This window comes from Brienomyrus brachyistius, chromosome 1 (genome assembly GCF_023856365.1).
Source record: "Brienomyrus brachyistius isolate T26 chromosome 1, BBRACH_0.4, whole genome shotgun sequence".
Classification (NCBI taxonomy): Eukaryota; Metazoa; Chordata; class Actinopteri; order Osteoglossiformes; family Mormyridae; genus Brienomyrus; species Brienomyrus brachyistius.
This window is the reverse complement of record NC_064533.1, coordinates 46,401,484-46,422,144: the sequence shown is the minus strand read 5'-3', so window position 1 is coordinate 46,422,144 and position 20,661 is coordinate 46,401,484. Positions and strand designations below refer to the sequence as shown.

Sequence of the window (20,661 nt, the reverse complement as noted above, 5' to 3'; positions counted from 1 at the left end):
GAGCTCCTTTGCTGCTGCTGTGTGACTTGGGCGTCTCTTGGTGTGTGTCTCTCTGGCAGCTGCGGACGGGATGGGCAGTCTGGGAGCTGAGCAGGCCCATGTCGGCGTACCTGTCGCAGACCCTGGCGCCTGGGCTACGGCCATGAGCAATCTGGGCATTGTGCCGATGGGCGTGGCCGGGCAGCCCCTGGTGTCAGGTAAGTGGCACGCTTCCTCTGTCCCACCTGCTGGTGACAACTCGCAGCCAGGTTAGTTAAAGTTGAGAGAATGGAGAATGCGCTGGTATGTGGAAAGGAAGAGTCTGGGCCTCTGTCAGGGACTTTTAGAGCAATATTTTGGTGTTGTGTACATGGTTATAATCTCGCAGGAACGCCACAGCAGAGGAAATTCACCTGCACCGATGCTTGAAGGTGTTTTTAGATTGCTGTCTCTTGCTATGGAAAGTAAAATGCTTTTTTTAGCTCAACCATCCAATCAATCACTTCCGGGCATCTTATCGCTGCACCTTTTGACAGCAGATACGTAAGATTTGAGGACTTCAACGAACCAACACGCATGATTTCTCTGTGAGCAGAAATGTTCTCCTCCATCTCAGCATGTGATTGACATTTTGCCTCTGCAGTTTGGCGCTTTTTATGAGCTCACCCTGTGAAGAAGACATGCCCCCCCACTTTCTTTAGTTCTTTATTTGCCCCTTGCTTGCGATGGCGTAACCATGTGACAGTGCTTGGGTACAGCCAGCAAAGATGGTGTTTGATTATGACACTATGACTTTTTTTAGACATCTTAATAAACTGAGCATATTACAGACAGACATACTTTACTGCGGCCTGGCCCATTCATCATTTGTTTCTGCAATAGAGGAAACTGAATTCTGAACATAAACAGTAATAGAGACAACAAGATCCCCAGGCTGTACTGAGCTAATATGTGATTGCCTCACATATCCTGACTGCGTTTATGTCTCGCCACTCATGTAAATGAAGGCTTCGCTGGGAATGCATCTTATTGTAATTACCGTCACAAGGGACAAGGGAGCCACTGCGGATTGAGGCGAATTAGGCTCAGATTAAAATTCATGAACAGATTGCCAGATCATGCATATTTATGCGGTTGTCACACTCTTTCAGCCAGCACCAGGAGTTCACATCTGAATTATTTGAATTTCCGGTAATCACTCACCAGGAAATACTAGAACAAGTGCCTCTGCAGGGCAGCTTTAAAATATGCTTTTTGGGGAAGAAACACTAAAGTCTGTTCTGTTTTCATACTTACAGTTGATTCATGTACAGACCCTTATTAAGCTGAGTGAAAAAGATGGACAGTAAGCAAACACGGTTCTCCAATAGTTGTTTGTTTAAGAAAAATCCCCCATTTTACCTTCAAGAAGTGATCAAACATGAGAATAATGATCAATGTTCTGCTTCAAAATTGCCTGCCTGCATGTCCAACATCATTTGAAGTTTGAAGAAAAAATTCCTGCTAGTTTACTGTTAGTTAGTCTGTCATTTGTTTTACTTGAGCCCTAAAAACAGATTCAGCTGAAATATTTGATCTTCACTCTGGTATGATATTTACGGGCCAGTAAGCAACATTATGTAAAATTATGTTATTCCATAAATTAATGTCAGTAATTTATGGTTTTGCAGCTATTGAAGTTCCCATTTATTTATAGATTTAATTTATACAGTATGATTGACTATTCCACCTTTAGTTTTCTAAAGAATTTGCAGAACATCAGATTGATGTTTCTCTGAATATAGTGGATTCTTTTGCTTAGCAAGTGGCTATTTTTGATGTTGCCTTGTATGAATTGGGTAAAGGAGATTGAAAGGTAAAAAAAATGTCAGCCTTGCATTATTCTTCAAGAATTTAGCAGAAATCTCAGAATTTTGGCAATAATAGTACCTTTATGAAATTAAATTTCCATAAACCATTATTGAACTGTTTCAATTTTTAATAGAAAATATTATCCCATGGAGCCTAATGGCTAAGTAAGTTAATCAGTCTACATTAATCAGTGCTTCGATTTTCTCATGTTCTAGTACTCTGCTCTAAGGGCTGCTGTTAGACTCCTGCTCATGATTTACTAATGTTTTGTAGATGTGAACACTAAGGCTGAAAGCTGGCACGTTGGGTAATTACAGCATGCGTACTCTGCAGGTGTAGATGTCTGACTTAAGTAGGAGTACGTGGGACAGGGTCTGCTCTAATCTTTCAACCATCACCTAGAGTGGATTTTTAATAACTTGTGTTTTGACTGCATTGAGTCCCTGTTGACTTTCTGCAGATACCTGTAATTATGAGCTGCAGTTTGAAAGAAAGCAAGGAGCTTCTGAAGGTTGACACACGAAGTTGAACACAGAGCAGAAGGTGATATCAGAGGTCTTGTTCCATAATTATACAGTAATCCAGGAATGCTTTTTTTATTCGCTCCTTCCCTATTATACCTCTGAGGCTACTGTCGTAGGTAATTATAGCTCATGGATATGATGTGGAAAAAGGAGCCCAGCTCTCTTACTTGGAGGAGCTCAAGCTGGGGCACATGCATCACAGCAATGTTCCTGGAACGTTTGCCCGGTAACATCTCACCTCTCTGACAACTATGGGCTAGTTGTTTCCCGAAGGTGGGATTCAGCTGTTGGAGGCGCATTTGTGCTGGAAAGAGTGAAGAAAAATCACAGTAATAAAAGGAACTAAAACAGTATTTCATATTCTGGCAGCCGTCGTGGAGCCTGTCGCCAGAGGAATGAGCAAGGCCTTGAATCCTGTTCGCTGGAAAAATATGCAAAAGGAAATGATAAATGGGGACTGCCTTAATGTGCGATTCACCTGTTATTGCCATTTCATTTTCATCCTAATGAGTTTTGCAGAGTTGTGGCACAACTTGGTATTCCAGAATTTGGTGCTGATTAACGATTAACGATAACCTATGCTAGCACACCTTAAAATATCCTCAGAAGACATACTGATACTGTTTCGTGGAGTGTTTCTTTAAGGATTTAATGTTAGGCAAGACCAACTCAAAATAGAGGGTCTACTCTGAATAAAAGGAGATAGTCGTGGAGTGAAACAATGTTACCGTAAAACTTAACGTATATCATATTTTTTTTTTTTATCTGAAGGTCCATAATACAAGTTAAAGTATAATAGCTAATTGTCTCATTACTTTTAATGGGCCTTTTAATTCCTCATAATGTGCGTGGAGTGTGTCTGTGTGTTTTGTGTCCTGTGATGGACAGGCATCCCATCCAAGGTGTACTCCAGCCTTGTGCCCTGTATCCCCTGAGATCCAGATTAATATCACTCCCTGTTGTCCATTTGAGGTGATTGAAATTGACAGGTTGACAGCCTACAACAGTATCCTGCACTGGGGCTGTGCAGAAAGATGGGCATTATTTTATTATTGCCTCAGTACTCTATGGTTGCTTGGTTACTATCCATTAGTGCAGTTTAAGGATTCCTTATTAGCACAGCTGTTTTGAACATTGTAAGATTTGCGCCATGCTATCTTCCCTGTTACTTGTCCTTCCTAGATTCCATCTGCATCCAGAGCTTTGACCCCAGCATGAGTATTATCGCCCCCATCAACCCAATGATGGCGGGCATCAGCCTGGTGCCACCCCCACCAGTCCCAGCCGAGATGCCCGTTGTCAAGGAGATAATCCACTGTAAGAGCTGCACGCTCTTCCCACAGAACCCCAGTAAGTCCCCGCGAACATCATCATACATCTGCCCCTGCTGCTCTACAAACTTACCAGCTCTCGGAATATCTCAGGAGGGAGAACAATATAGATGGGTTAGCAGCTGAAGACTTACAACCTCCAGCTAGGACCCTAATTATGTTCTGAGGCAAAAGCCACCATAATTAGTCAATAGCGAGCAAGCTGAGAGTGCGGCTGGATTTTTCTCAGGTCTCATAAAATATGCAGAAATTTACCACATACCCTGCAGTTATTCATTCATATTCCCGCTTCTTTTCACCATGCATTCTCTCTGCATTGCCTTGTTCCCTCAGATCTCCCCCCTCCGTCCACCAGGGAGCGCCCCCCAGGATGCAAGACCGTGTTTGTCGGGGGGCTCCCCGAGAACGCCAGTGAGGAAATCATACGTGAGGTTTTCGATCAGTGCGGCGAGATCGTCGCCGTGCGCAAGAGCAAGAAAAATTTCTGCCACATTCGCTTTGCGGAGGAGTTCATGGTGGACAAGGCCCTGTACCTGTCCGGTAGGAGCTTACTCCACGCTCAGCTTCCTCCTACAAAGGAAAGAGCACGAGTAGAAATATGAAGTCATGTTTAATGTATCGTGGAGTATCGTGGTGTGTTGTAGATTATGTCTCCCACAATGCACGGCTCACTGGCGTATTGTATTGTTGTGTTTGGTTGCGACTCTGCGTTTTTTTCCCAAGGGTACCGGATGCGCATTGGGTCCAGTACAGACAAGAAGGACTCGGGCCGCATGCACGTGGATTTTGCACAGGCCCGCGATGACCTGTACGAGTGGGAGTGTAAGCAGAGACTGCTGGCTCGTGAGGAGCGCCACCGCCGTAGGGTACAGGAGGAGCGACTGCGGCCACCCTCGCCCCCTCCCATAATGCACTACTCAGAGCACGAAGCGGCCCTGCTGGCTGAGAAGCTGAAAGGTGATTTCTGTAATGCCCCTACGCATCAGAACCATTAGCATGTCATGCTAACAGTGACAGAGTTTAAAAAAGTGTTACGTGGGCCAACCAGCAGATTAGATGGAGGAATACATAAACATCCATCCATCTTCTTGAAGCACTTATCCTATTCAGGGTGACGAGGGGGTCCAGAGCCTATCCTGAAGGCTACAGGGCCAAGGCAGGAAATAACCCAGGATGGGGCATCACAGGGCACACTCACCCAATTTGATAACTCCAATTAACTTCAGCATGTTTTTGGACTATTGGGGGGGGGGGACTGGAGTACCCCAAAGGAAACGACAACACAGAGAGAACTTGCAAACTCTACACCCATGGAGCCATGGCGGAGACTCAAACCCCGATTCCAGATGCATGAGGCAACAGTGACAACCACTACACCACCATGCCAACCCACATTTAAACATAAGAATGCAAAAATGCTATTAACAGTGCCGTGCACAGACGTTTTTAAGGCAGGTGCTGGAAGGGGGAGGGGTGTGTGGCTTAGGCTCAATTTTTGGTAAATTTTGCATGATTGTCAGTTATGAAAAAGGAGCATTTACAGCCTCGAAAGAGTTAGGCGAATGATCCGGGAAGATTGTTTTTCTCTGTCTGTTCCTCGCGTTCCCCAAAATGACGTCAGCCAGCCAGACTGTCATCTTTTGGCCTGCGTGATATGTCCTCTCTCAGCCGCACCCCCACCCCAGTGTCCCCAGGCTGCAGGCATCATCGTCCGCTGAGTGATTTGCTGGACTGGTATGTCATCCTGCCTGGTGATCTGGGTGTAGGTGATGAGCTAAAGCCTGCGAATAGGTGACCCATAGCCGGGTTCTATTCAGTTCGATGACGCTTTACATCCAGCATGTTTATGTGCGGAGTGCAGGAGACGGCAGTTCATGCACAGTCAGCTGTGGCTAATTTAGCAATGGCACAGATTCCACACTCTTTAGGGACAGATGTCACCATAATTGCAGCCTGTATGTAAATTTATTGGAAAGAGCATACTCGGATTCTTTCATCCCCTCAGTTTTGAAAATGTGCAGCCTCTCGGCATAGGAGCTGGCTAAGGAAGCGGCTCTTGCAGCAGATTGACTTTACTTTGATGCTGCTGAGATATGTAGGAAGGAAATATGTATAGTAGAGATACAGCGTGTAGAAAAGCGGAGTGTGACAGAGATTTATTGTTCTTTCTTTGCTGCTTAAGGCTTCTGGTCTTAAACGGGGTGACAGATTGGATCAATAGGTGTGTCTCAGCAGTGAGGTTTAGCAACAGCGGTTCCCCACTGGTTTTAGTATCGAATATTCATGTTCCAAACCAGGTTTAATGAACAAGCGACATCTATGTCACCATAAAATGACAATTTTACATGTGATTTGTCAGGTGTCAATATTGCACGACATAGGAAGGAAAATTGCATCTGCAGGCTCGATAGCATGTAACCCCGGCACATAAGACTGTATTATTTAGTTCATCCATGCTGACGAGTATGTGATGGCAGTTTTTCGATTAGTCGCAAAGATAAGAAGTGTGCCTGGAAATACCAGCAGCGATGTGACGGAGGCTGAAGTTTGTCTGCCTGTCGTGAATATGCTTTCCGTTTTTGTGTCACACGCGACTTCACACTCGACACCCTGGTCTAGGTTCAGGGATTTGGCTAATGGTGGTAATCCACCCTGTCTGCCTTCATCGGGATGATGGACGCTTGACGGCTTAGCCACGCCTCCCATCTCCCCGCCCGCCTCCCCCCGGTCTTCATCCCCAACGGCTCGTGTTCTCCGCCTTTCCCATCGCAACCACTCAGCATGCGCCTGGGCTCCAGCGTCGCCATGCTGATTGAGCCCGAGGGGGAGCTTGGCAGTGGGAACCAGAGCAAAACACTTGTGAAGGAATCCCAGTTTTAAGATCAAACGGGCAGCCCTGTGCTGCCTTGCTGCTGCGTCAGAGTGCCGAGTGCTGCCTCACTCACACACACAGGAATCAGTTTGTCATTTGTCTACCCCAGTGCCAGACTTTTGCCATCAGACACAATATATGCCACAATATAAGCGGCTACCCCCCCCCCCACCTCCCCAGCGCCGATGTTCAGTTTTCATCTTATCTTCCTCTCGTTTTCACTTGTGCCTCTTGCTCTGCTCCTCACTCTTAGTGTAGGAGCCCCCCCTCCCACCCCACCCCATCATCAGTGTGCACCGCTGCCACCTGTACATTCCTGAACAGGATTTCGCCATTCTTATGCTTTCCTTTATAACATTAATTAAAACAGCCTCTAGTTACTGACGGCCATTTTCAATCCAGGAATCTTAATTCATTAGTCATCTCCATTATCCTGTTACAGGTTCTCTATAAATAAATAAGGTCTTTTTCTTATTACTGATCAATAACCTTTCCAGGCTGAGACTAATTATTAGTAGGGGGGGGGGTGACATGGTAGATGCTGGGGTGATCGAGCTTCCAGGGGGAGGGGAGGCCTGGGAGAACTGGTGAAGGTGTTAAGCCTAGCACATTTACATTCCTTTCATAACGCTGGGGACTGCAGTCTCTGTTGGTGGCTGGAGATATTTTTACACTTGTCTAATAGCATTCCAGTTCGCAAAATTAATTCCCTTCCAATTATCAGCGTAACTTGAACGAAATCCGTAACGTGACAGCTGGTCTGTCCCAGAGTGCTGCCATGGGGTAACATTAACATGCAGTCAGCATAGCCTACACTGTACCGTTAATACTACTACAGAAGATGGAGTGTTTCTGCGAAGGTGTGTTTTAAATAGATTTCTTTCAGGCTCTTTGTCATGTCCAAGAAGAATAATTGACAGGAATCTCCATTGGCTATTCCAGCATTTTTTTTATCTCCAGATACTGCATCAGACAGTTCATTGAATCATTATTTAACCTGTACTTTTTCTTTAGGCTTTGCAGCCCAGGGAAATATGGTGGTTTGCGATTTTAAATGCCTATATATTAAATGCCTGTATATTGTATCGTTGGCTTTTCATCTGGATGAAATCAAGATTAAGTAAAAAAAAAAAAAATACAGAGCTGCACTTTGGACATTTTAACACGCAGCTATTTTGGATATAATTGTGAAATATCTGTACATTTTTGGGCAAAGTGTGGAAGAATACAGTCTCAGGAAGCCATGTTGTAAAGGGAGCTGCAGTTCGTGAGGAGGCTGCTGAGCCCAGCTGGTCCCGAAGCCTTTCCTTACACTGCGGTGCATTTCAATTATTATTTAAATTGGAAAAATAAGCTGCACTCGGCCCTGTGGGAAATGGATTATCCAAGCATGAGAGATTCCGTGCCGAAAGTCTCTTGTTTTAGTTGCTTTTCTTAAATTTGAATTTTTCCCCATTTCTCAATCGTCACCAGGAGACGGAAGGGTCAGGCTCGATAAGAGCTTTTAGCTCCGTTCGCTCGAAAAGCTGAAAACGATACGATAATTACATCATAAGTTATGAGGTTTGGGGCTGTGCAGCACTTAGCCGTAAGACAGGGGATACTGCTACAGGTTAGGGCTTCCGAAGGGTTACGTCTGCTTTATAATTCAATTGTGTGTGAAAAAATCCAACTGCATTGTATATTTCACTATTTATCTATTACCTATTATGGAAAAGGCTAGCTGGACTGTGAGAGCCATAGCAAAATTGTAATAGTATTATGTTTGTCTAAAGGTATTCATTTTACATATAAAGGAGGAAAGTGTGCCGAGTGCCTCACTTGTACGTTGCTTTGGACAGAAGCATCTGCTCATTATAGTGAATGTAAAATGTCACTGTGCATAGTAATTTACAGTTTCCCCATGGGGATGTCTGTCTGTCAGTCTCAGGGGTGATTCTGGGATTTGAGCCTTAGAGACTTTCTGTCAGAAAAAAATATGGGATGCCGCCCCCGCAGGATTAAATTTGCCAGGTGGCAGGTGATCCCAATGTGGAAATGTGTACAGAAATATGGACATACTGGAGCAATCGCTAAATGTATGTAGTAAAATAAAACAAATAAATAGGGTGACTGAAGTCTGTCTGTCTGTTCGTCTAACAGTTATCTAAAGCAGAGAGGTGTAACCTGATGATTGGGTGGGGGGGGGGATCCCCCTCTGAATATTTTGCCAACTGGAGGGGGGAGGGGGCCTCTAAAGGATTGTGGTTGGCGACTTGCAAATTCATACACCAGAAACAAGAAATTGCCAGTATGAATATGGCGTCCTCGGGGGGGTGTTCTTCACGAGATGCTCTGTGCCCCCCACCCCCAGATGACAACAAGTTCAGCGAGGCCTCCACGGTGTTGCTGACCTGGATTGAACGCGGCGAGGTCAGCCGCCGCTCGGCCAACCAGTTCTACTCCATGATCCAGTCTGCGAACAGCCACGTGCGCCGGCTGCTGGGCGAGAAGGCGCAGCGCGAGGAGGAGATGGAGGCGGCACGCGAGCGATTCAGGAGCGCCCTGCTCTCCATCCTGGCGCAATGTGAGTCCCCCCTCCCACCTCCCTGATCCTGCGACCTTCACGGGCGTGGGGTCTCTGATGAAAGCTCCGGCTCCCTTCACCATTACACGCTTTGGCTCGAAGGGCTTTCTGCAATCCGTCTGCCCATTGAGAGACGGCCGATCCGCGTTACCGCTGTGAATCGTGAACCATAATCCATTTACTGCATGCGGAGCCATCCTACAATTCTGTGTGAAATTTTCCAAAATAAGATGGCCATCAGTAAAGGTAATCCCACTTTAATGCCTAATATATATTTTCAGTTACATACTTTTGATGTAAAAACTCATTTTCCAGTCACTCAGGCGCATTCAGTGTGTATTTGTGGAGATGTGGCATCGTTTGCGAGGGTGAGCAGATTCGTTTAAGTGCAAAAGCCGAGTGGTCCTCCATGACTGTAGCATTGCTTTGAAACTGGGGGGCGGGGGGGGGGTTCTATTCCTTGGTGGCCATGGTCAGGGTGCCTTTAATCTGGGAAACAAGGTTTTCCGGGACCATTAGGTGAGCCAAATTCCTCTGTGCATAAAAGCTGAAACAGAGCAGAAAAACATGCAGCCCTTACGAGGAATAGAAGCCCCCCCCCCCCCCCTTGTCGGAAAGACATAGGGACACTCCGTCAGGGTAAGTACAGAAAGACAGGAAGCTGTGAGGTTCACGCTGATGCCCCACTCAGCAACAGTCTTGACAGGTAGGCGCAGCTTTCAGTCCTGCTTCTGATGAGGCGGCTTCATTATCAGTTACTCGACTTCACATCGGAAATGAACGAATAACAGCGAAAGTGGATTAAGGAAAAAGTTACATGAATTGAAAAAGCAGGACTTTCCAGCTCTATTTTTTTAAGCACAAATGCAAAGACCAAAGTAAACATAAAAGCTGGATATTTTAATCTGATATGATTGTTTTTATCAGAGGTAGACATTTCAGGTCCTGAAAGTACAAATCCAGACCGAGATTTTGTTTCAACCAACCAGTTGAGCATAAAGAGTCACAGTCACAGAGTGCGCAGCTGGGTGGTAGAAACAAAATCTCGGTCTGGACTTTTACTCTCTGGACCTGAAATCTCTACCTTTGGTCTTTATAAAGTCTATAAGGACAGTAGAGTTGCCATTACATGGTATGTATTTAGCTTTTCAATTTTACAGATGCTGTCAATAGTTTGATTGAATTTTGTACTTTTGATTGGATTGAAAATGTAGGCATGTACTTGTGAAGTCTGATGCACCTGCACATAAAAAAAACGAAAAAACTTCACAGGAACTCTTCAGTGGTAAACCAGCCGTCTCGGGACAGAGGTGATCCGTCCGTTATGGTGACTTACACTGGCTGCTTAAGATTCATGACTGTGCTGCTCAGCTTTGTCGAAATCAAGAGAGAATATTAGAAGGCAACATTTCACTGCATGTGGGGAATACTTCAATTTATGACAACGCCATAAGTAGCATGAAGAGAAGTCATTCTATAAGCTTCACTGCCTCAGCACATTAGCGAATATTACGATTATATTTGAGTGCAGATCTTTCCCAATGTATAATGTTGCCTTCCTCAGTCTTGAAGGAGATGAATCTTTTGCCCATGGAATGTAAGTATGGAAGGTGAGGACACCTTAGGGAGTTCAACGGGACGAACGTGCGTCGAGGCCTTTGGCGTCTCTGATCTTTTTAATTTTTTTCCCAGTGGTACAAAGCACTGCATAAATGGCTTGTCTTGTCTGACTTCCTTATCCACCAAAGTTGAGCAGATCGCGGCCGTTTTCACCGCTGCTACCAGGCAAAAGGCATGGGACCATTTCTCAAAAGCACAGCGCAAGAACATAGACATTTGGCGCAAGCAGTGCGAGGTTGGTACTCTTCTTCCCTTCTTGACACCCTGACCCCATCGGCCAGGTCCACACTGCAGATTTTAGTGCAAAAAAATGCAGTGGAGGTGCCCTGGTTCTGATACCCATAGGCCTCTGTGTGTGAGGATGTGTTGCACACCATCACACACTGAGGTTTCTGGGCTCTCGCGTTTCGATTTCCTGTAGCCCTCACTGGCCCCACCGGATGGCATTGGTCTCAAAGCCTGAAGGTCCCCCATCGGCCAGCTAGCCATTAGCCTCTGCCTTCTGGAAAATAACTAGTGCTGCCTTGCTGTCAGCAGCAACATTAACAGGATGGGAATCAACAAGGACCTAGAATTAACTGTAAATTATCAATAGATTTGATTCTGTGATATGTTCTATTAGAGACTGAAAATGGAACTTCTTTTGAAGTGGGGACTAAGTTGTTTTTTATTATTTGTTATGCAGAAAATATTTGAAGGACATTACCACACTTATTAGCGATTTGGCTGTTTTATTGAATTCTATGAAAAATAACTCTCCTGTTGCAATGTTATATTTGTAATCAAATGAAACTGAACAGCTGGGCAGCTGTCAGAAGAACAGCCTGTTATTGCTGTGATTGGCTGACCTTTGGCTATCTGGAGGGGCATGACCATGAGGTCCAGGGCATGTACTGGGTGAGATCGAATCTCCGATGAATTGTGAAAGTCAAGTCAATGGCAGGAGTCAAAATCCATTTACAATCGCAATGTCTCAGAGGTAAGGTATCATCGCTGTGAGGTTGCCTTTGAGTTTATTGCCCCTTAATGTGTCTGTCCGAAGTGAAATGTTGTGAAACAAGAATGGTTTATGGCTCAGCACCATCAATGTTTGCGTTTTAAAGCGTAGAGTGTTGCTTTTAATGATTAATGATAGCTTGCAAAACTGCTGCTTCAAAAATAGGACATCTGGCACCGAAAAATTGCAAAGCAAAAATGGTGCTAAAAATGAACAGTAATAGAGGTCAGAGAGACTGCAGGACTTGATATATGGCCATAGGCAGTTGGAGTGAAAAATGTTTGCTTGTAGATAAAGTTATGATATCCTTTTCCCTTCCCTGATTCCTACGTCTCCAGCAGATTTGAGGTTTTTAATCGTGGGTGACGAGGCTTCACAGCAGCAGTATTAAGTTTTCTGTAATGTGATTACAGCTAGGGGAATGGAGCTGGCTCAATGTGACCTGTGTTTTTAGCCCTGTCAGACTGCCCAGTGGAACAGTTCTGAGATTTTGCAGTGTAGAGAACAGAAGATGGTTTCTGCCATCTTTTTCTCTGCCATGGTTGTGTCCCAGTCCATCATGAATAGGCAGAACTCATGCTTTGTTTACCTTTCCTGGTTCCCGTGTTATTTTATTTTATTTTTTTTTGCAATGCCAAGGATATGTTTACTGTGAAAAAAAAGTACACATTTCACCTAGTTTCTGTGCAGTGGCTGAAGAGGGTGTGCACTGTGGTGTCTGATTGTGGTGTGACAGGAGCTGCGGAATGCCCACAGTGAAGAGATCATGGGCATTCGCAGGGAAGAGGAGATGGAGATGTCGGACGATGACTCAGACGAAAACCTCAGCAAGAAAATGCGGCTGGATGATTCAGGTATGTCCAGGTGTAACGTTATTAAGAGCCGTCTTGCACGCCCTCTTTGAAGTGCAAGATGTATACCTATGCAGGTCTATGTTGTAGAAATAATCTCAAGGGGAAGAATTGTCCAGTCTTTTTTAAGCGTGAGATTTGCTTTCCAATATGCCCATGGAGATAAGTGGTATTTTACAGTCCCAAATGATGTGCGTCGGGAGCCATTGATAAAATCATTTCAGATGGAAAACAGGCAGTTGAGATTTAGAGTTTCTTCTGCAAGCAGCCACCAAAACTCTTCGGAAGCCCTCCAGTTTAATTGCAGGATTTGTTTGAGAAAAGCACCTGTAAAAACAACACCTATCCTTGCTCATTTTGAAGAGCAAATCTAAAATATTTTTATGCCTTCATGAATGTAGAATAAGAGGGAATCTAGAGCTCATTCCTCCAATTAAATTTTAGTTTTTGTGAAAGAACGGTTTGGAACAACATGCAGGCATGTTTGGGAGGGTGTTTATTAGCACTATTGGGTTTGTTTTGGGAAGGTTTACGGATCTATATCTGGGACCATCCCCAGGAGAGATTCTAGCCTGGCTGTCTGAGTTCTGTGTTTTTAGGTTGTTTGAGAGTAGCATTTCTGTAAACTCTTGTGGGGTTTGAGGGCATGTTTAGGTATATTTGGAAATGCTCAGGAGTGTTTGGGAAGGTCTTTATGTGGGTGGTCCACTGTGTGACTGGGTTCCTGTCAATCCCGCCCCCCACATTTGCTGGTCAGCCCTGGGTACACAGGTCTGTGCCCTGCGGGAAGAGAACGACAGCCTTCGCTGGCAACTGGACGCCTACAGAAATGAGGTAGAGCTGCTAAAACAGGAGCAAGGCAAGACGCAGCGTGCGGAGGATGGTTCCGTTAACGAGCAGCAGCTGCCGTTCCTGCAGCAGAGCATGCTGGGAATGCAGCAGGTACTGCCTGACCACCTACTGCTCCCCATGCCTTCTGTACTCACTGAATCGAGAAATTATTTCTGTAAATATCTGGCTACATAAATGGGAGAAACTATAAAAGTCACCCTTGGTAACGGCAGCCCATGAACGGTTATGTGATGTAGCATGATCCAACCAAGTGGGCAGTTGTGACCCAAGCTGCCTAGCTCTTCAAGGTGACAGCTCTGTGCTCCTTACAGCAGCTGCGTAGTCTCCAGGAGGAGCTGAGGAACAAGGAAAGGGATCTGGAGTGGGCCAGGGAGGAGCAGCGCTGTGTGGAAGGGGAGCTCCGGGCCCTGAGGGAAAAGGTGAGCCACCATTCAGAGGGTGAACTCCCCGACAAACCAATGCAGGAAAACTCAGTTGGCATCCCTGGCTGTGTTTTCACATCATTTATTCAATTGCAGAGTTCAGTGCAGAGTTGGTAATATACTGCAAAAGACATGGAACTGAACAAGTCAGAATTTTGACTGGTAATTAATTTGCCCTGGTGAGATGGGAGTGGGCGGGATTACACCCTGGAGACCAGGGGTCCACTTTAGAAATTAGGAACCAAACCCTGGAAACCAAACAGCAGATGTCAAGCCAACACAAACAGACCACAGTGAGATGCAGAAAAGATGTTTGGGAGACTGTCCCCATCTCATGAGCAGAAAGAGCAGGACATTGAAGTGGCAGATGACCTTCTGTTATTATTTTCCACATCAAGACGCCCAACCAGCTGAAATGAGTATAGGCATTTCCCTACTAACTCTTTTTGTCATGGATACTATTATGTAGTAGGTTGCTGGTCTTCTGTACATCTTACCCATTATAGTTTTGTCTGTCATGTTTCTTTGTCGGTAGCTGCAGAAGAATGTGGATACCGTGGAGGTGAACCACATGGAGATGTCAGAGAAGGTGGGCCTGTCCTGCTCTACAGCCCCGCCCTTCTGTCAGCTTCTGACACGCTGTAGTAACATCTGGCACCCTTTAGTCTGTGATTTTCCGTTCATCCTTTTATCCTCAATCATGAAACTTTACAAACACAAGAGCTGATACAATTGCGTCTGTGGTTTCCTCTCGTTTTCCAAATGGAGGGAAAATAATCAGGACTAATTTAGCGAAAGTAAGCAAGAGGTTTTTTTTTCACTGCAGTGCTGCATATGCTGTCATGAAAAAGCGCGAAAGCGCCTCGTTATTGACAGGGGAGCCTGTCTGAAACAGCAAACGGCACATCTCCACTTTCGGAGAAGCGTAACGGACACTCAGGAATGGAAAATACTGGCTCGTATCTCCTGGGTTGGGTTTATACTATTCTGTTAAGCTCTAAGGGGGTTTCAGAACATCGCAGGCTACGAGAAAGCCTTGAAAAGTCCGCACTGAGGTGTTTTCTGCTGTCGGGTGAGAGTTCTATAAAAAACATCGCAGACATGTCTGAGATTCAGTGCGAAGCTGACGGCTTGATTTCCGGTGCCGCTTGAATCCTCTGACGCTGCCTTGTTAAGGATAGAGGGGGAGGGTGTTGTGCAATTCCCTGTGAGCCTGCAAGTCTCTGTGTGGGCTGGCCTCTTGAGCACAGGTTCTCTGCATCTCCCTGTGTCCACAGCGCCTGAATGGATACACAGGGAGCCTCCATTCTGGCCAGGACAGAAGCAGCCAGCTGACAGCACGGGGCCCTGCCGTTTCTGAGAAGGAGGCGCTGTTGCTCGGTAACGGCACGCCACGGCACACTTCCCTCTGTCTGCAACCGAACGCATCAGTGGGGGAGGGGGTAACTCCAGTGGGGGGGGGGGGGGGGGCAACAGGGACAGCCTTCAGGGGGGCTATAAGCATATAAGTTGAGGGAATTGGTCTGTGTGCAGGTTAATGCCAGAAGTTAGCCCACAATGATCTGTGAATGATCTGTGAAAAAACTAAAAATGCCAAAAGTCTCGTATTTTGTTTTCTTGCTTATGGTTAAGGTTAGGGCTGGGTGGGGTTAAGGTCGTCAGATTGGGATTAGGTTTCCCCACAGAAATGAATGGAGAGTCCCCACAAAGATATAATTATAAACCAGTGTGTATGTGATAGTGTGAAAAGCTGGACACATTGTAACTGAAACCACTGTAGAGATAGATCTTACCTTTGTGTCCGTTACTTTAGGTGGAACTGATGTTGATGTAAACAAAATATATCCTTGCAAACTCCTACAGTTAGGATATTTGGCAGTTATACTTCAAAATTCCATAGTCACAAAAGCTTTTGTTGAAATATGCTTCAGTTAAGAAGAGAGTTTTGTATAATTTTCCAGTGTTTGTCTGTGGTATGTGTGTGTGTGTATCTCTGTGTGTGTAAGCTGGTATACCTATACCTACCGGTTTCCTGGTCCCCATAAGGGAAAACTCTATTTTATAAAATCGGTGACTGCTCTTAATTTGCAATAAGCATGTACACACACACACAGACACACACACACACACACACACACACACACACACACACACACACACACACACATACACAGATTCACATCACCGACACACAGCACTGGCATAAGCCTGACAGACTGGACTAGTGTGTGCTGTTTATGGGCAAGGGGGAGGGAGAGATGGATTTAGGGGCCCCCAGCGAGAACAGCAGGGAAGAAGAACGTGGTTCAAGGAGAAGGCAGAGGAGAGATAAAAATGTAATAAAACAATAATGGACGAAACGCCCAGTGCTCTGGTGGCTGTATCAGATACCAGAATCTTACGTGGAACATCTTCCATGTAAAATTCTGACATTATTTTACTAATCTACCTGATAACATCCATATATATATATATATATATATATATATATATATATATATATATATATATATATATATATATATATATATGAAAAACTGAAAAAAAGCTTGAGGACTGAAGAAACAGGGTCGTCTCGACACCTCCAGTGCTGCCGCTCCCTTTTCCGCAAACGTTCCTGTAATCCACTGCATGGAAAAGCGAGCAAGCGATGCTGGGAAGGAAAAAAAAAAAAGTTGCATTTGTGTTCCCACGGCAACACACCCAGGCGAAGTAGACCCACAGTCTCAGAGCAGGACTACAGCCAGAGCACAGCTGCTGTGCGTTTAATTTAAAAATCAGATGCATTGTCCGTAAGCTCCCCATTCCTTTGCCTTGGGGAGAAGTACCACACCATGAAAGTGGGAGGGAATTGCAGGGGGAATTGAATTAGGTTCCCCAGTAATTGGCAGTGTTACGCCGTATAAATCAAGGAAATAAATATTGGCTCTGGGCTCTCCAGAGACTGCCGTGTTCCCTGCCTCCGCACTGCTGCACTTCCTCTCCAAAGTAATCAACTGGAGTGCCGCCTTCTGCCTGGGCTGCTAAGTTTTATGGCCGCATGAGCCCTCGTCATTCACGTCGCCCATCTGCCACTTGCAGACTCAATCCCAGAAATGTGTGACCGAGCCTCCACACCTTGTCCTTCACAGGGATCATCTCCACCTTCCTCCACGTCCACCCTTTCGGAGCCAATATCGAGTATCTGTGGTCGTACGTCCAGAGGCTAGACGCTAAGGTAACGGCACACCGGGTGTAAGTCCGTTTCTACGGAGTGACAGCTAGATTTAAATCCTTAATGTAAACCAGCATAGGCGACACATGTTCCTGTTTATTTTTTGAATGTATGCGTTTGTTGTTATGGAAACCGCGACTCATCCATGAGGTGTTTTCTTGTGTCAGTCTGTCACAAAGCAGAGCTATTTTGGGAGAGCTAATGTGCTAAGCCTGCCGCTACACGGGTGAGGGTGGGCCATCCTTTAAGCTACAGCAATAAGTATTATGCCTCCCTTTGTTTGCAAATGTCTGACAGCGAGCGGCACGGGTGGAGACACTGGGACACATGCCTTCTGGGGCTTGACCCTTGACCCCTCAGCACCCAACGTGTATCAGTTTGAAGCTTTGAGCGGTTTCATTCATTCTAATTACCCGTGGTGGTGAATGACATCCATCAAAGTGGTTTCTCCTTTATGCATGGATGCTGTGGTGGAACAGAGGTGTATAAATGCATCGCCTGAGTCTGAGCCCCGATGGTGCCTCCTTCAGGTTTCGGCAGGGGAGCTGGAGGGTCTCATGACGCGCCTGCCGCGGATGTTCAAGCAGGAGTTCAGTGGCGTCGGCGCCACGCTGGAGAAGCGCTGGAAGTTCTGCGGCTTCGACGGCATCCACTCCGTGTGATGTGGCTGGTGGTTTCCACGGAAACCGGGGTAGGGAAGGGGGGGAGGGAGGGTTGGTTGTGGGAAAAGGCCTTTAGCCACAATCCTCCAGAGAGGAAGCTCAACCACATGAGAAAATGGTCTGGCTGCCATCATTTTTTCTGAAGACACTTATCATGGCAAGGAAAGGAAGTGCACAGTAACCATTGTGTGTGTTTTTTTACTTGAAGTGGATGAACCCAGACCTCTTGACTGACTGCATAACATTAATTGTCCACTCTGGCTTTCTGAGAGTTCATCCTTAAGTATGAACTTAAGCAACATTTAATACAGGCAAGATTTATACTGATAAAGGGCATGTTTATGCCCCTTGCACCATAAAATATAACAAATATATCTTTAAGAGAGATGTTTACTGAATGAGAGTTATTTTTCCACCAGATCAGTTTGTCAACAACACATAAATACTGGATTTATCAGCTAAAAATACATGTTTATACTGAATGTATGAATGAAAACCTTTGTTGTTGTCGTCTGTGTCCTGTGGTAAAATCTGTATTCTGAGCACATCATTGTTAAGTGTGGTTATCTACTTGTGTAAATTATTTTTTATCAAATAAAGACTTTTATCTACTGTAAAATGTTCCAGGCTCCTTGTTTTGCCCGAGCTCTGTTTTTTTTCCCCATAATTTTCTGGTTCCATTAGATTGTTTTTGTGCTGAATGAAAATCCGTGTGTTGAATATCCTTCCTAGTTCCCAGGAACATAACATTTTAAATTTGAGAAGTCTTTCAAGACGTTTTTAAGTCTTACTTTCAGTGCACTGATCCAGCAAAGCATGCTGGTCACCTTCTTGGGAATTCCTCTGGCAGTTTACCCCGTAGGCAGGTTTTTCAGCTCACAGCAGGCGCTCATCTCCAGCTGTGACCTTGCTGTGACATTCCCGACATCATGCAGCATTTCTGGAATCAGAGGCACATGCCAGGCGAGGATGATGAAGGCGGTTGTCATCCAGGCAGGAAAGTCAGTCGCCTTGAGCGTGGTGAGAGTTTCCCACTTGGGCATATATTATGGGGGGATGGGGGGGTCGTTACCCCCCCCCAATAATCAAAACCAGTCAATATAATCTGCTGGGCCTTTAAACAGGTGGAGACCTCGACCCCCCTCCCCCACAATGCTCAACTCAAAGTTATGTCCTTGGTTTTAAAGTCCATGCTGGCAGAAAGCAAGGCCTGTGAATTTAACATTTACTATTTACCTATTATGGGACACATGATCCTGAAAGGCCTAAAACAGAACTAATCACACTGTACAGGTAAAAGCCATAACTTGTTAGCCAGTTGATACACAGAGCTTGAAGTCATAGTCTTCCATGCCCACTCATGACAACATAAGCTTCCAGCATATATTGGTTTGTACAATCACCATCTGTATTGCATTAGATGTAAATGGTTGAGAAAGATCTGCCAGAGTCTTAGGCGCCCAGTGTAGTTCTTAGATCCCAGCCTGTCTTATTTTCTGTTTTTTGTTCCAGCTTTCTTAGTCTCGTTTTCAGCTGGTCAGTCTTACCTCTTTCAGATTTCTCTCTGCTGCAGTAAAAGTGTGGACGTCCTGCTGCCTACTGCTGTTGATAGTACCTGGTTCTAGCCAATGTGGCACCCTAGGTAAGCATCACTACCGGGGCACCCTCCACCCCACCCAAGGCAAAGTGAAATTAGCGCCCCCTCAGAAGTTGGCTCCCTAGGCGGCTGCCTATGTCGCCTACAGGATTGACTGGACCAGCTCACTGGGCAGATGCATTTAGTGGTAACTAAAATTGATATGTTAAAAAACAACAGTTCAAAAAATGATGTTGAAATGACATAGAGGACAAAATATAAGCTGATTTGCATTAACAAGCCAAATTGAACATATTTAAGGAACAATATTATTTTTATGAATCGTGGTATATTCTTTTACGTTTTTTGGACTGGAGGTCTGTCAAATACACACCGTGACCGAAGTGGCTTATTTCATTTAGAGCTCCATTCACAAGTTTATTTATTTGTGGCTGCCGTTTTACTATAAGCAAAGAAAGCGCATTAGACATGCCATTCCGGTTTCTTCTGTTTGACTTGTGTTTATTGTCGTTTCTGGCTTACTCTGACAGCCCCCCCATGCTATTTCTCATGTAGCTTGTTTTCGTTATATTTGTGGTTTACAGATTGCACTAGTTTGGCATTTTTTATATGTTAGATTCCAGGGTAATGATTTGTAACGCCCCCAAATCCACTATAAATGAGACACACGCCGTTGTTTTCCTTTTCTCCCATCACGCCAAAGGCAGTGGCCAAGCATTGACAGTCCTATTGGTTCCCATGGCCCCGGAGAGGGGAAGCAGCCTTATTCAGGTTCATACAGTAGGGTCCCTCTATGCTCTCTCCACCGACCCCCCCGACCCCCCACTCTATTGTTCTCCTTTGTCTGCCAGCGATATCACGAGCATGCAGAGTGAAAGGCCGTTTCTTTGTTGTCCCGTGTCCGCTGGGGACTTCCTATTGTTGGTGCATTAATGGGATCTGGGAGATGAAAGCACTGGAGGGGGGGGTGTCCTTCCCCAAAACACAGGGCCAAAACGAAGGCCCTAAAAATCGCCCATTAATCACCGAGGGCCTGTTTTCCGACATGTCTGACCACTCTTCCCTCATCTCGACCCATTCGCAGGAAGCCCAGCAAACGCCACCCCCCCCGATTCCACACCCGAAAAGGCGGCTCATTAAAGTCACTGTGACAGTGCGCAAGCCTGTTCATGAAATATCACGACAGCAGTTAATTAGCATCAGCCTTTGTACACTTTGAGCAGCCCCAAGGAGAATTACTAATAGAAGACATTTTCCCTCTTTTCAAATGTCTCACATTTCAGAATAATACGGTTCTATCCCCCTGTTGTACCATGTTTCTGT

The 20,661-nt window shown here is 45.4% G+C and overlaps 1 protein-coding gene across 3 annotated transcripts in view; it reads left to right on the top strand.

Annotated features, from left to right (window-relative positions):
* The window catches only part of enox1 (ecto-NOX disulfide-thiol exchanger 1), a 43,977-nt gene extending 25,617 nt beyond the window's left edge, over positions 1-18,360 (top strand). Inside the window, exons 3-15 of one of the 3 annotated variants that reach the window (XM_049024801.1) lie at positions 60-197; positions 3,537-3,704; positions 4,019-4,225; positions 4,409-4,642; positions 8,911-9,123; positions 10,872-10,978; positions 12,477-12,594; positions 13,349-13,533; positions 13,755-13,862; positions 14,407-14,454; positions 15,143-15,245; positions 16,997-17,082; positions 17,610-18,360. In XM_049024801.1, coding sequence (XP_048880758.1) covers positions 60-197; positions 3,537-3,704; positions 4,019-4,225; positions 4,409-4,642; positions 8,911-9,123; positions 10,872-10,978; positions 12,477-12,594; positions 13,349-13,533; positions 13,755-13,862; positions 14,407-14,454; positions 15,143-15,245; positions 16,997-17,082; positions 17,610-17,741 — 1,847 coding nt within the window. In that variant the 3' untranslated portion in view covers positions 17,742-18,360. Of the gene's footprint in view, positions 1-59; positions 198-3,536; positions 3,705-4,018; positions 4,226-4,408; positions 4,643-8,910; positions 9,124-10,871; positions 10,979-12,476; positions 12,595-13,348; positions 13,534-13,754; positions 13,863-13,961; positions 14,375-14,400; positions 14,455-15,142; positions 15,246-16,996; positions 17,083-17,609 lie in introns of those variants that run through there. The other 2 variants (XM_049024791.1, XM_049024809.1) reach the window with 2 other exon arrangements.
* Positions 18,361-20,661: the final 2,301 nt, after the last annotated feature.